The 13,962-nt window shown below is 42.8% G+C and overlaps 1 protein-coding gene across 1 annotated transcript in view; it reads left to right on the top strand.

Annotated features, from left to right (window-relative positions):
• The window catches only part of FAM20C (FAM20C golgi associated secretory pathway kinase), a 59,872-nt gene extending 46,816 nt beyond the window's left edge, over nucleotides 1–13,056 (top strand). The window contains exons 5-10 of the mRNA XM_037383472.1: nucleotides 168–283; nucleotides 8,339–8,519; nucleotides 9,139–9,248; nucleotides 10,830–10,911; nucleotides 11,005–11,064; nucleotides 11,888–13,056. Coding sequence (XP_037239369.1) covers nucleotides 168–283; nucleotides 8,339–8,519; nucleotides 9,139–9,248; nucleotides 10,830–10,911; nucleotides 11,005–11,064; nucleotides 11,888–12,140 — 802 coding nt within the window. The 3' untranslated portion in view covers nucleotides 12,141–13,056. The remainder of the gene's footprint in view (nucleotides 1–167; nucleotides 284–8,338; nucleotides 8,520–9,138; nucleotides 9,249–10,829; nucleotides 10,912–11,004; nucleotides 11,065–11,887) is intronic.
• The last annotated feature ends 906 nt before the right edge of the window (nucleotides 13,057–13,962 follow it).

The following is a 13,962-nucleotide window of genomic DNA, read 5'->3' as shown; positions in this document are numbered from 1 at the left end:
CTTTGTGATGGACATGAAGGACTATCCAGTTAAAAGTTTCTGGTCTTTTTACTCCTTAAAGACCACAGATAGATGTGCCTTCAGAGCAGGATGAACCTTCCTAAAACCTATCACTATCATTATATTTTAATCCTTTACATAAACTATCTGTTGTCATTCTCTTCCAGGATCCTGGATTTCCGTCGAGTGCCACCGGTTGCAGGTAGACTGGTTAACATGACAAGAGAAATACGAGATGTTACTCGTGACAAAAAGCTGTGGAGAACGTTTTTCATCTCACCAGGTAGTCTTGGAAATAACACTATACTCTTTCTGTCCCGCCAAACACTTACTTAAGGGAACAATGTGTAGATTGCTTAATTGCTCAGATATTTCTAATAGAACTGTCTTCTAGACCTTTGAATAAAAATAAATGTGGAGACACAACCTACAAAGAAGACTTTATTGTTTTGAATTGAGTGCCTTTTCCCCTTGACAAATTATCTGCAGAGACAGGCTTTTATGTTAACAAAAGCAATGTATTCAACAAATGCTTTATGTAGAGCAATTTCGAAAGCAATTTCTTCTGTTGCTCTCAGTTTACCCAAAACCTTATTACTTAGCCCATTAGTTATTTAGACTTTTTTTTTCTACTGCAATGGGATCCGTCACTTCTGTTGGTCTCTCCATTTATTTCTCGGTTTTGACTGGAGGACCAAAACCTAATTTTCTCAGAGTCATGTACTTCAGTTTTTATTACAACAGGAGTTTGAAAAAAATCAAGCAAATAGATGTAACGTATCCTGCTTCCAGCTCAAATTCTCCGCTGGGCAGAGGCCAGAGTAGAAGTGACCTGAATTGTTCCCAGTCCTTGTTCTTGCTTTGAGGGCTGACCCTAGGAACAGATACCACTCACTCTCTATTACTCTTCACTCTTTCACATCTGGTGGCCTCAGCCAAAGATTGAGTTCCACAGGGTGGGAATTTTGCAAACACAGGGTAAAGCCATGCCCTGCTCACCAGAATGTATAGCTGGGATAGGTAAAGATGGGCAAAGGGTGGAAGAAAGTGGTATCATCTATGTTTAGTATCTGGGATGCTGAGATGGAGAAATTAAGGCTCTGATTTAAGGCACAAAAATACCTGCATAACCACGTTCTTAGAGAAATAATATATAGGGAAACGTTCAATCCAAAACATGTAGCTACGTTCCAGTGAGCTTAACTTGTATTATTTCAGCTGCATGCAAATGCGCTTTGCTCAACTCAGGCTGTGACTTGTGTAACAGGCAATCTGGAGCAGAAATCTGCAGAGATCTCTCTCTTGCTCAGTGTGTGATTGGCCAGAAGCTGTGTATCCCAGATCCCCAAAGCCAAGATCCAAAGACTTAATTACAGTTTCTCCTGCTGGAACTGTAATTTGTTGCTGTTAGCTAAAAAACAGAACCCTGTCATTGCCAAGCTTTCTGTCTTAAAATGTTTATCACACTTTCATGATCACCAATGAAGTCATTGTTACAGCTGTTACTTTGAGCTTCATATTTATGTTCAGCTCTGCAGGACACAGTTGAGCAGACACTTATTTATTCCAGTAACTTCACTTGTAAAATACATTACATAATTACAAAAGGTTTCATCCTACCCTGTGTTATGAGTGCTCCAATTCTACATGTACAATCACGGTGACAGTGGTGACAGTGCATGGTGACAGTACATGGCCACAGTGTTCACCAAACCTGATGTGCAGACACTTCTGTATGCTCCAGCTAGGCACTTGTGCCTCAGTCACTTTCTCTCCCCCTTCCTTGTCTGTCTTTCTTGGTCTACTTTTCTTTTTTTTTTTTTTGCTTGAGTTTATGTGGGCAAACAATCACAAAAGACAGCAAAAAAATCTTGTGACTGTTTATGTGCACAAGGTTCTTTGGCTCATTTGAAATATAAACCATTCTATTCCCGTTTTAGCAAGTAAGACACGGATTAGTAGGTTTGCTTGCTTTTTAGCTTCCCAGTTTATGTATCAAGGCTTAGGGGTGAACTTGAGTGATTTCTGAGAATTACCAAACTGTACTCAAGTACCGAGCAGCTTACAGCAGCCACAGCACAGCAATGCAGAGTTAAAGCTGCCGGTTTGGATGAAGATCTTTATCTTGTCATTATGAAATTCTAGACATCCAAGGGATGATCCAAACATAATCCTTTATTCAAATTTATTAGAGGCCACTGATAAATTCAATTAAAATATTTGATTAACTATGAATCAGGCTTTTCTGGAGAATAAAACGCTTAAGCAATTATTTTTTCTTTCAATTTTACATTTCATAAATCAATATACTTTGCTTAAATCATGTTGGTTACTCGTCAGAGTTCTTCCCTACAAGTCCCCAGTTTAATTAGTCAGATTCTCATTAACATATTCCCAACCTCCGTCTTGTATTTCATACTGACCTTAAAAGGCAAGCATTAATTAATGCTTAATGAAAAAGTAATAAATGTCCTAAATTAAGCATTTAGAAACAAATTCAGAAACCTAGCAGGCAGCTCAAACAGCAGATTGAGGGCAGAGAAGGGAAAAGAGAAGGGTGCTGAGATGAACCCCGTGGCCTGGGGAGGTGAGGATGGAGAGGGAATGGGAAGCCTGGGGAAGGCTGGAAGAGGCTGACTTGGCCACTCTGGCAGATGAGGTGTGGCAAAGTTGGTTGGTTTTGAGGGAGAACTGGTCACAAACCCAAGAAATTGGGGCATTACACATAGATACTTGCAAGAAGCAGCCTGTGCAGCCACCCTGAGCTATTGAGGCCCCTCTGGGACAGCATTTCAGGTGGCTGTGTCTCTGCATCTCCATCCCCACGGGTGCTCAGAGATAATTAATGGTCATGGGGACATGTGCTGTCTGCTGGCAATGTATCCCTCTCCATGCACCCACATACATCTCTTGAAATGAGTGCTAAATGTAATTGATTTTATGGAAAGGTCTTCCCCTCTGGCTAGGAGACCACTGTTTGCAGTGGAAACACTCAGAGGGTAAATATTGATGATGCTCATCAGTATACTGTGTTATTCCCTGGACCAGTGCAGAGATGTGTTGGAAGAAACCTCACTGCATTTCCACGCCTGGGCCATCTCACTTGTCCCATCAGGCATGGAAATCAGGGCCAGGAAGCTGCAGGCAGTTGTAGTTTTGGAGCGCGCTGCGGAGCAGCATCCCTTCTTCCATCAGAAAGTGGAAATGGCTGCGAGCAGACAGGTCAGTCGATGCATTAGGCTGCATTCAGAGAGAAAGCAGATTGCGGAAAAGTGCACTTCCAGGCAGTTTGGACTAAACATGAGAAATGGAATTAGGTCAGTAATTATTTAAATTAATTTTACATCCTTTGCAGTAGGGCAGACTGCAGTAGCCTGCTAGTCTTACAAATGAATGGTAATTTGCTAGGAAAAAAGAGGCATATTAATGATGTCAGCCTTCATTTTGGAAGTAATTGAGGCAGCAGCTTAAAGAAATCAATGTTACACAGCTAGTAAGCACTATGGTTTTGTTCATATTAACCAATTCCAAGGGATTATGGATTTTTTTTCTCCCTCTCAGCAAACAATAGAAATTCTGAATTACTTACTATTTTGAGCAGGTGAAAGAAAGATCTTTTCATGCATTGCTTTAGTAAATATTCAGAATTCTTTCCAGTACTCCAATTGTACAGGCTTGCTAAATGTCCTCTGTTAATGCTCGTGCAAATCTCAATAAAAGAATTGCTCTGCCAAACAATTTGCTTCAAGGTATCTCCACTTGTTCCTTTTCTTCCTGAGAAAAATCATTGTCCGGCTATCAGGATGACACACAGGAAGTGTGCAGATGAGTACACAGACACTCCGGTTCTTAATTGTTATAATTAGCTGGAGTTTCGGTCACCAGACAATTATTTGTGCGTGGATTTCATTATGTATTGTATCCGTTCCTCCTCAGATAATGAAAGTCAGACATTTGTGGCACTGCTTGAGATTCTTTTGCCTCTCTAGTGCTTTGGGGAAACAATTTTGGTTTTTTAACAAAGGAGTTTGCATGTAGCAAATTCTTAGCATTTTAACATTTCAGCATGTATAAGCATCCCTTCCTTTCTGGTTTGCCAGTGCTGCTGCTGTTGCCATTTCTACCCACTCTGCAGGAGCATAAATTCCTGGTGGTTTTTTACCTATGACAGGGGTCTGTACAGAAACACCTGTATGGAATGACTGAGGAACGTATGGGCTGGGCGAGTTTAATGGGAGGAGGACTGCAATCCAATAGACCTCATCTCCCCTTCCCTCTTAGTTTTGCCTTCGAAAGGCCAAACCCTGCTCTTAGCATGGGATTGCTGGTGAACACTGGGCTTGTGTCTCTAGCTGGAATTTCACCCTCAGCCTGCTGTGCAGAATGTGGGTCACCTACTTAGGTTTCAAAGAGGCTTGCTACTGCACCTTGAAGTCTTAAATGAGAACTGTGCTTTTCTATATTTGGTACCTCTTTTCTTCCCTACATTTTTAAGAAACCTTAAAAATTAATGTTTCCCTAGATAATTCAGGCTGCTTCATCTCACCGCTTGTATATAAGAACTTGGGTAGACATTCCAAGATGTCCATTCTGTATCAATCAAAGCACTTAATTTCATTAATAGTAACTTGAGATACAGTATCTTTTCACCTCCACTACCCCCAGAAATCAGACAGGAGCTGTGGAGAGTAAGTACCACTGGTCTGAGCCAACAGGGAGAGTAACAGCTGGCAAAAAAAAAGCTTTGCCATCGAAAGTAACATCTCACCAAGAAGTACTTATGTAGTTTTACTGCGAGTTTGCTGTCTTAATGACCGGACACATCCTTTGCTGGGAGGACTGGACTCCCGTTGCAGGTGGTGGGGGTCTGTGGGAAGATCAATAGCTGAAGGAGCCCAGCCAGTGTGGGGATGGGCAGACCAGCACAGCACAGGCAGCACACGTGCTAGCTGTGTCACTCTGCAGCAGTGAATGCCATTGCTGCCGTAGCCCCCAAGCTTTCCTGAAGATTTATCTGGATACGAATGTGTGATTACTGTCAAATGATTAGTCCCGGTTGCTTTCGTTGACAATACGGAGCAGGGTTTCATTGTTCCCAAAGTTAAAGTCAGAAGCAAACTATTAAACACAGCATTTATCTTCCCACTGTGCAAAATGCTGTGTTTAATATAATTCCTTCTTTGAAAGGTCAGATTTACATAGTGAGCAGCAGAGGCTGCGATAGCACGGGAGGGGCATTGCTGGGCCTTTTGCTCTTTACAAAACAGTTACGGCAGCAGATAACCGAGCATCGGCTTCCCACTTCCAGGTGGAAGTCAGGTCATAGAAACCCTGGAAGGTAAATTGTCTCAGGCAATCAAGATAAATCTGCATGGGATCCCTCCCTCCATAGACAAGCAGGTGATGCTGACACAGCTGAACTGAAGCACAAGCCCTGCTGCAGCTTCAGATCGGTACAAACGTAAACCTTTGCTGCAGCGCAGCCGAGAGCCACCATCCCACCGAGGCAGCAGGTGCCCAGGAATGAGGGATCTCTTTCTATCTCCTGGCTCTTCTGTGCTGGCCTGCAGAGAGCAGCATCTGTCTGTGATTTCTTGCAAATCATCCCTTGTGGCGGCCTGGAACCCCTTGAAATGTTTTGTCTGCAATAATTTCTTTTAAGGGTATAAATCACAGATGTTTTTCCCTGGTTTTTCTTGGCTGAGCATATCCCACCCTTCCTAAGGGCCCAGCATGATCCTGCCATTTGCAGGCCATCTGCAGCTGGCAGTGCTGCCCACAGGTGCTTGGACAACTGTTGACTTCCATCCTGAATTATGGACGAGGTTCGCAGGGAGGCATGAAGCCCTCCTGGTTTTGCCAGGATGATCAAAGGCAAAGTTGAGGCACCTGCGTCAACGTGCGAAAGCTACGCCAAGTCCATGATGCCACAGCATTTTTGAGAAGGAAACCCATGAGAGGTTAGAGACTGCAGGGCAGCACGCCCCGGGCTGCGTTCGGTTGGGCTTGGCTAGATGTTGACTTTACACTTAATTTAGACTAATGAAGAGAGTGAGTCTGAAGGAGATGGTCCTGGAGACCACTGAGATGGTCCTGGAGCTGGTGCATCTGGTGTACAAGGAGAAGCTGAGGGTTTCGGAGGGTTTTAACCTGGAGAAGCTGGCCCAAAGCTGTAGCTTGGCCCAGAGGCCTCTGGTGTCCGTTCCAACCCAAGTTTCCCTAACTGCGACCGCTCTTTTCCCATACATTTTGTAAAAAGGTTTTCAAAACTTCACCCTCAGAGATAGGAGTTATGATAGTGACTTGCTTACAAGGAAAAATAGGCATATTGTGTGATGGGCAGCACCGAGACTTGTGCTGTGGTTTATAGCAAGTAGCAGAGTGGCCTGTTGGCCAGGGACACGGGCACTTCATAGCCCATTGGAAGTCCCAAACTACTGTTCCTTTAACTAAAATGTTAAGGGACTAAGTATGACTTACACGTAAGGAAAAATTCTTAGAATAATTTTTAAGAAAGGATATTCTACATGGTAAAACACTTTAAATTACTAAATTCAAAGTATAGACATGTTGAGTGCTCCCTTGCTTCCTTTTTTAATTTCTGTTCTTCATTTTCCTTTCCCTGAAGTACTTCTCTTTTAGTAATTGTCAACAAGGTTTTTGACCACAGGGTAAATATTTCTGGACTCAGTCAGGATATATTTAACTGGTATGAGCCAACCCTGTGAAAGTAAATACACAGGTTTGGGTTGGAGTTGTTCCTGAGCACAGGTAGATGAGTGGTCCTTAGGCATCAGTCACAACAGAGGGATGCGAAAAGGCTGTCTCCAGAGTAAAACACTTACAACTTAACAGACAAATCTGATGGCCATGCACAGAGACCTGGAAATGAAGAGCTGAGACACTGTCAAATAGTAACACATCAGCCTTATCATCCAATTATTTGGTGTCATTCCGTGGTTAGCAGTCAGTCCCAGGTAATGCAGCTAATTAATACAATGGAAAACATCACGAGACCTTATTGTTCTTCCATGTTCTCCTACTGATTCTTCCCCAACTGCAGCTCCTTGCTCTGTTTGTCCCTCCTCCTCTCTCCATAGCAGTGGGGTCAGTATTGCTGCCTGTCTGCTTGGCTCATTGTCTCCCTGGCACTGCCCACCGGTGGTGTACCATCTCTGCCAGGCTCTTTGCCGGCCATGGGTTATGTCTGGACCAGGGGGACATCACGGTGATGTGTGAGACGGTGTGCTGCAGGGCATCGCTGCGATGAAACCCCACCAGCTTACCTTTCTGAGCCACGGGGTCTTCTGTGGCAAGCAGAAAACCACCTCCCTCTATTGACCAGCTCTTCCTGCTGCCTTTATACCGAGCTTGGCCAAAGGGAGAGTAGCTCAGAAGTCATATTTGAATTTAGAGACCTTGTGGGGAATTAGGAAGCAATGTGACTTCTCAGCTTCATGCATTACCATAAGGAAAGGGCACAGTCTTCCTCTAATGTCATTTTATGTGCATAAGGCATCGTCAGAAGAGTTGTAGCACACCGACAAGATCAGCAGTGTTCTGTTCATAGTCCGACGTTGGTGCAGTTTGGGGGTGAGCAGCTCTCTCCCACCTCCAGTGAGTTCACGTGGGAAGGGAGTTTTTGTAAACAGGTGGGTGTTCCTGTTGTACAGAAATATGTGGTGGCAGCTTCGGGGACGTTTTAAGATAACACATGCTCCAAAAGCTGCTGCAGGTTCTTTTTCTGTGGTTGTTGGAGTAACATGATGTGCGGAGGAAGACATTTGCGTTTGGGATGTGTGCTGGCACAGTTACATCTGTGCTATCTCCACCTTCCATACACACCCCCACATGAGTCTTCATGGTAAATAATTCTCCTTAGTAAAACTGCCAGTTCTTCTCCTACCAGCAAGTAAATGAATGAGACAGTGACGTCTGTTCTTAAACGAGCCAAGATTTTGAAAGGTGACTTAATTTTGAACATGTGCCACTTGTTCAGCTCTGGGATTTCAGGTTCCAGCCTGGGGTAACAAATATATCCCAAAGGATGTATCAGTCTGCGAAAATGAAAGGAGAAGGGAAAGGATTAAAATATATTTATTTTATTTTATTTTTTTAATATAAATAGACTGGAAGTATTCACAGAGAGCTCAGCATAGGGCGTGATCCCAGTCACTGAAATGAATGTCTTTCTGGTGGTTTCAGTAGAAGAAAACTGTGTGGTAACGGGGTTTTGGGTCTGAGATTTATTTCCACTCATACATGCATCAGTGCTTTTATGAATTCTTGAACGCTAATTGAAGGGTAGGTTTTAAAACTCTTTTCCTTTATTTGCCAGCCAACAACATCTGCTTCTATGGGGAATGCTCCTACTACTGCTCAACAGAGCACGCCCTGTGTGGAAAACCAGATCAGATTGAAGGTTCTCTGGCTGCTTTCCTACCAGATTTGTCTTTAGCGAAAAGGAAAACCTGGAGAAACCCTTGGAGACGTTCCTACCACAAGCGAAAGAAAGCAGAGTGAGTAGTGGTGAGCAAAGGGTTTGCCAGCTGCCAAGGGCAATAGGAAAATAAAACGGTACTGCAATTACTGCCCTCGACTGATCTAAAGCATTAAGGCTTAGGAGAACACCTGCATTTCTTCAGTGGGTCCAGCTCCTGGGAAGGGACAGAGTTCTTACACTTGCAAGGAGCTCCAGCTTATGGTCCTGAACCTGAAAGGACCTTCAATGGCGTAATTCCCTCGTGGGACAGATACCTCCAGTGGCTTTGACAGGCTGCAACAGGACCTGTCTTAAGTCCTGTCAGAGGGAGAAAGATTCACTGCTATCAGCAGCCCTGAACAAGTCTCAGATGTTTTCATCATATGACTGATGGTGCAGCTGGTCTCCTAAATCGTGAAGTTATTAACCAGATAGTTTTCAGTCTTGTGGTCTTCTTCCTTTTTCCTCATTCACAATCTTTATCAGTTGCCTGCATTACTGGAAGCAGCCTGAAGAATTTGCTGCCTCTGCCTGACCCTGCCCTCAGTTGAACGTGATGCAACTAGAGATATTTGCAAAATCACTTTTTTTTTTTTTTTGCAATACTTAGTAAGTTTTGTATGTCACATAAAATATCAAAATGTTGGCTTTTCCAGATGGGAAGTTGATCCAGATTATTGTGAAGAGGTTAAACAAACACCCCCATATGACAGTGGGACCAGAATTCTGGATGTAATGGATATGACAGTTTTTGATTTCCTAATGGGTATGTTTCATCTTTTTCAAAAATTAAATGCAACACTTAATTAGAATAAGAACCATTTCTTTCTACACTGCTATGCATAGCTCAGCAGTTTGCTAAAGCATGGTTGAAGTTGCATTTACTGTATGTGCAGTGCTAGATGATGATGAGAAAATGCAGATTTACATGGTTGTATATTCCCATCAGTGCAGATTAAAGGAACAAAGACGTTCAAAAATGCAGAGTGAAGATGAACACAGGTCAGGCTAGTCTCCTTCACAACAGTTAAGGGCTTCACAGTTTGCTTTAGTGAGTGCTTTAGCATTGTAACATACGGCTCCTGGATGCACATGCAAAGACGGTTCATTATTGGCACATTGTTTTCAGCCTGCAGTAGTATTCACTGCTGCTTGCTCTATAAACTGCCAGAGAGGGGGAAAAAAAAAAAAAGAAACGTTGCTTTGTCACAAAGGCAACTGTGATATGTATCCGGAAGGGGTTTTTTTCTGTTCATGTAACCTTATTGGAATAAAACAGTTATTAACAAGCAGGTAACAGCAACCTATTCCAAGCGTACTCAGTGGTTAACACTGAGACATTCTCATGTCAAACCTGTTCTGCTGCAGCTAATGTACCTGTAAGGTGCCGACATACATGCTTGGTCCTTGGACACAAGCCAGCATGGAAATATCCTCTGCCATTGCCACTGCTGAGATTTCTGCAATGGGCTGCAGCAGGAGAGGCCAAATCACAGCTCTGGAGCCATATGTGGCATCTATAAGTGGCTCAAGACCCCTGCCATGAAGACAAAATTCATAGCTTGGCACCGGTACTCTGCACCTTGACCTTAAAAAGCAGAACATGCCTCTGCCTGCCATGGGTGCCCAAAGAGATCTGCTCAGCTGTACCACTGCGGGAGCATCCTGCTCTATATGTTAGAGCCATAATATTGTTTTTGTTTCCAGGCATCTAGAAATTTAGACAAAGTTCTTATTAGAGGAAAACCAAGATGTTTGGTCATGGTTCACAAAGTTTAATACAATATTAGCAAAGTCAGATGGATTAACTTCCCTGCTTGACGAATGCATTTCCCCCTCCCTTAACTAAGCCTCACACCTGGCACATGTGCCCATGGCTGCTTTACGTACGGTAGCGACCCAGGGTAGAGCAGCCAGGCTCATTTTCATTGATGGAGCTCTGCTGGCTTAAGACATAGCTACCTCACAGGTGACAAGGCTCCCCAAACAGCTGAGATGTCATCATACTTGAGAGGTATTTCCTTGGTGTACCCCAGGAGGGGTTGCTGGAGGGTGGGAAGGTTGGCTTTGTCTCCTGCTGAGTCTGCTAGAGCTTAAGTATAAAAGTTACACAGAGCTTGAAAACTGCCCTGAGGCATAACAGTCCATTTTCCAGTATGGCACGCTGGGGTTTCCAGCAGTAGAAGCAAATGAGTTCAGTAGGCCCACTGGTTTCTCTGCCCTACACAGCTGTCGTGTTTGGGGAGCACTGGGCTTCTCACTGAACCATGGATTTTGTACTGCCCTGACCTGCAGGCTCAGCAGCAGCCAGAGCGAGAACAGTCTTTTTTTCTTCCTTATCCTGTAGGTAACATGGATCGACATCACTACGAGACCTTTGAGAAGTTCGGAAATGAAACATTTATTATCCACTTAGATAATGGAAGAGGGTAAATACCTTTAATAATCTTTCTAGGGAAAAAAAAGAAAAAAGTTAGTCCTTAAAACAGCCTTTGTGATGTTGTTGCTCTATCTTTAAATAGGTTTGGAAAATATTCCCATGATGAACTTTCCATATTGGTGCCTTTAAACCAGTGCTGCAGGTATGTTTCACTTCTGGAGTTGTTTCCCATTTTATACAGTTGTTTCCACTAACAGGACTGAAATGTTCAAGTGAATCTTTTATTGCATACCGCAGAGGGGAGGAGATGTTACGATCCCGCCGAGGGAGCCTGTCCCGAGCTAGCCCTGCGCGTTGGCACGAACGCGTTAAGTGCTTTGTTGAGATCAGGACCTTGCAGGCACGTGGCTGCGAGCTGTTGTGGGAGGCTTTATTAAGACAAAATACATGTCCCATGGAACTCAAGTGGCAAAACATAGCCCAGCTTGTTAAAGAGCTTCTCAACGGCTTTCCTTGGCGCCCGTGGCCAGGATTGTCAGAGAGGGCAGGTGACATTTAGAGTTTCAGCTTCGCATGGCTGGGACGCAGGGTGAGCTGTGTGTCTGTGGCGGTGCTGGGTGTCCCTGCAGGGTGAGCTGCCAGGAGCCCCCACTGCCATTGCCCATGCCCAACTCGGTGCCACGTGCGTCACGCTTGTCATTGCCAAGATGGACGTGGCCCTAGGAATGCTGCACCAGATCCAGCTGGTGCCTTACCCAGCTGAGGAGCACGAAGGCTGTCTGCACTTGACTGCAGAGCTGTGCTCCAAAACCTCTCCATGTCTAAGGGCTCCCATAGATCGCTGGCCAGGGGACCATGCCAGCGGCTCGTTAGGACTGTGGCACTGCCTGGTTCTCATCGTTTCACATCACATCAGGTTTTGACACTATTATTGCTATGCTGACTATAATAAGCCTTTTAGCCCTCTCAGGATCAATAGTGATGAAAACACTGATTTGCATTTTTTTTTCTCCTTTTTCTTTTAGAATAAGGAAGTCTACCTATCTGCGATTACAGCTGTTAGCCAAGGAGGAATACAAACTAAGTCTCTTGATGAAGGAATCTTTACTAAAAGATAAAATAGCTCCCATTCTTTACCAGCCTCACTTGGAGGCGATGGACAGGCGGCTGCGGATTGTCCTCAAGGCTGTTAGTGACTGTATAGAAAAGGATGGTTATGACAATGTGGTTGAAAATGACTTTAACACTGATGTTAACACTGTTACGACTGAGAGGTAGTGAAATCGCAAGACTACGTTTTTACCAGCCAAGTAAAGAAGATTCAAAGAGGAAAAAGAAAAAAAAAAAAAAAAAAAAAAAAGTCTTGCAAAAGACTGTGTATGCCACTTTGTGAATTCAGTGAATTCAGAAATGAGATATAATTGTTCCCAAAGTAGGTAAAGTGTAGACTCTGCAAAGGATTAGTTCATTAAGAATTAAGAAAAATAAGCCTAATGTGATGCTTTTCATTAGTTCCTAAAGAGAGATTATGAAAAGATTCAGAAAATACTCAGATCATTGACAGACAACAGTCTGATAGCAAAACACCTCCTGTCCTTTTTGTATAGAAAGGAGGCCTTTACTTAATATTTTGTATTTATATATGGTATATCTATGAAACCCCAGACCTACCTACCAAATTTAACTAAGAGGGGCGACATAGTTTTGTGACTCACACTTTATTTGTGGTGACAGTCCACTTAGTATTGTGTTAACCCTTTAAGTGCTCTAATCCACTGTATCTTATTTAAATTGAATGCTTTTTTTCCCCTGGCTACTCAGCATTTAAAGGGTTAAGGCATTATGAACTTTTAAAGGCAAAAATAATAATTATAATAATAATAATAAATACAGTGGTTACCAGAAGGGAATTTCACTAATTGTGCATTGACAGGAATACTTGAATGTTGGTTTTACAAAGTGATGTAAAATGACAAGTTGTACTATTTGTCCATAAGGAGGTGGCAGCTCTTATCTTTCTAGACTATCATAGCTGAGCTGCTACTTTTCAACTTCGCTTTTGATAGTTTTGTGTAAATATATACATATATGGGTAAAAAGCTGCTTTCAGCAGCTCTAGGCTTACTTTTGCAGCATTTTTGTGGAATTGTTTGCAACGTGGTAAAAGTGCAATAAAGATATGGCAAAATGTGTAGCCATCGTGTCTAAATGGATTCGTTTTTCACTGGAAGTCTCGTTCAGTGCAGAGCTGTACACAGCAGCTGAGTATTCCAGAAATAGGTGTTTTAGTTGTCATCCCTATTGTAGCAACTGCAAATTAAGTTTAAGTAGGGAACTGATGACTAATATACATTACAACTCGATAAGGACCATGGTGTTGAAAATGGCTAATCTTTATATGGAAGCATTGACTAGTATTTCAGCATCCCTTCCTCTTGCAGTTACAGCTGTAGAAACAAGCTGTAGAGCAACACCTCTAAAAGATTATGGCTTGACACACTGCTCAGAGGATTTAGGTACAGCCGTGCCTCTGATGTAGGTAGCAAAAGCCCTTGCACAACCCCCAAAATCTCACCCTAAATTACCTAGAAGCATGGTTTTCTTAACCAAATGGTTTTGAATCACATTCAGCCGAGTTTACATGATAGGTGTGCAGACTTTCAGCCCAAAAGGAAGCTATTAATTGAACAAGTGGCTGTATTTGACTTGTGAAAACATGGTGTGGTACAGAAGGAATCCCTCATTGCTCTTTTGGATGAGGAAAGAATTTATTATGACAATGTTCATCGCAACTATAATTCAAAGCTGTCATTTATTTTATGTCTTTCTTCTCAGGGATTTGTAAGCATGTACTTTAAAAGGTTGTAGCCAGATACACAAAAATGTAGGCACTTCAGCATATTAAAATTATGAATGCAAGAAAGAGCTACCATATAGTCTCATTCACTTCTTAGGTTGGTATATTATCAGTAAGAAAAAAAAAAAAAGTATTTTACTATATTACTGCCCATTTCAAATTCTCATGACCCTCACATACATAGCATACAAAGAGAACAGAACATCTCAGATTATACAACTGTCTACAAACTTAGAAAATTTC

Source organism: Falco rusticolus, chromosome 4 (genome assembly GCF_015220075.1).
Source record: "Falco rusticolus isolate bFalRus1 chromosome 4, bFalRus1.pri, whole genome shotgun sequence".
In the NCBI taxonomy this organism is placed as follows: Eukaryota; Metazoa; Chordata; class Aves; order Falconiformes; family Falconidae; genus Falco; species Falco rusticolus.
The sequence above is the reverse complement of the archived record's forward strand: the minus strand, read 5'-3'. Positions and strand labels throughout refer to the sequence as shown.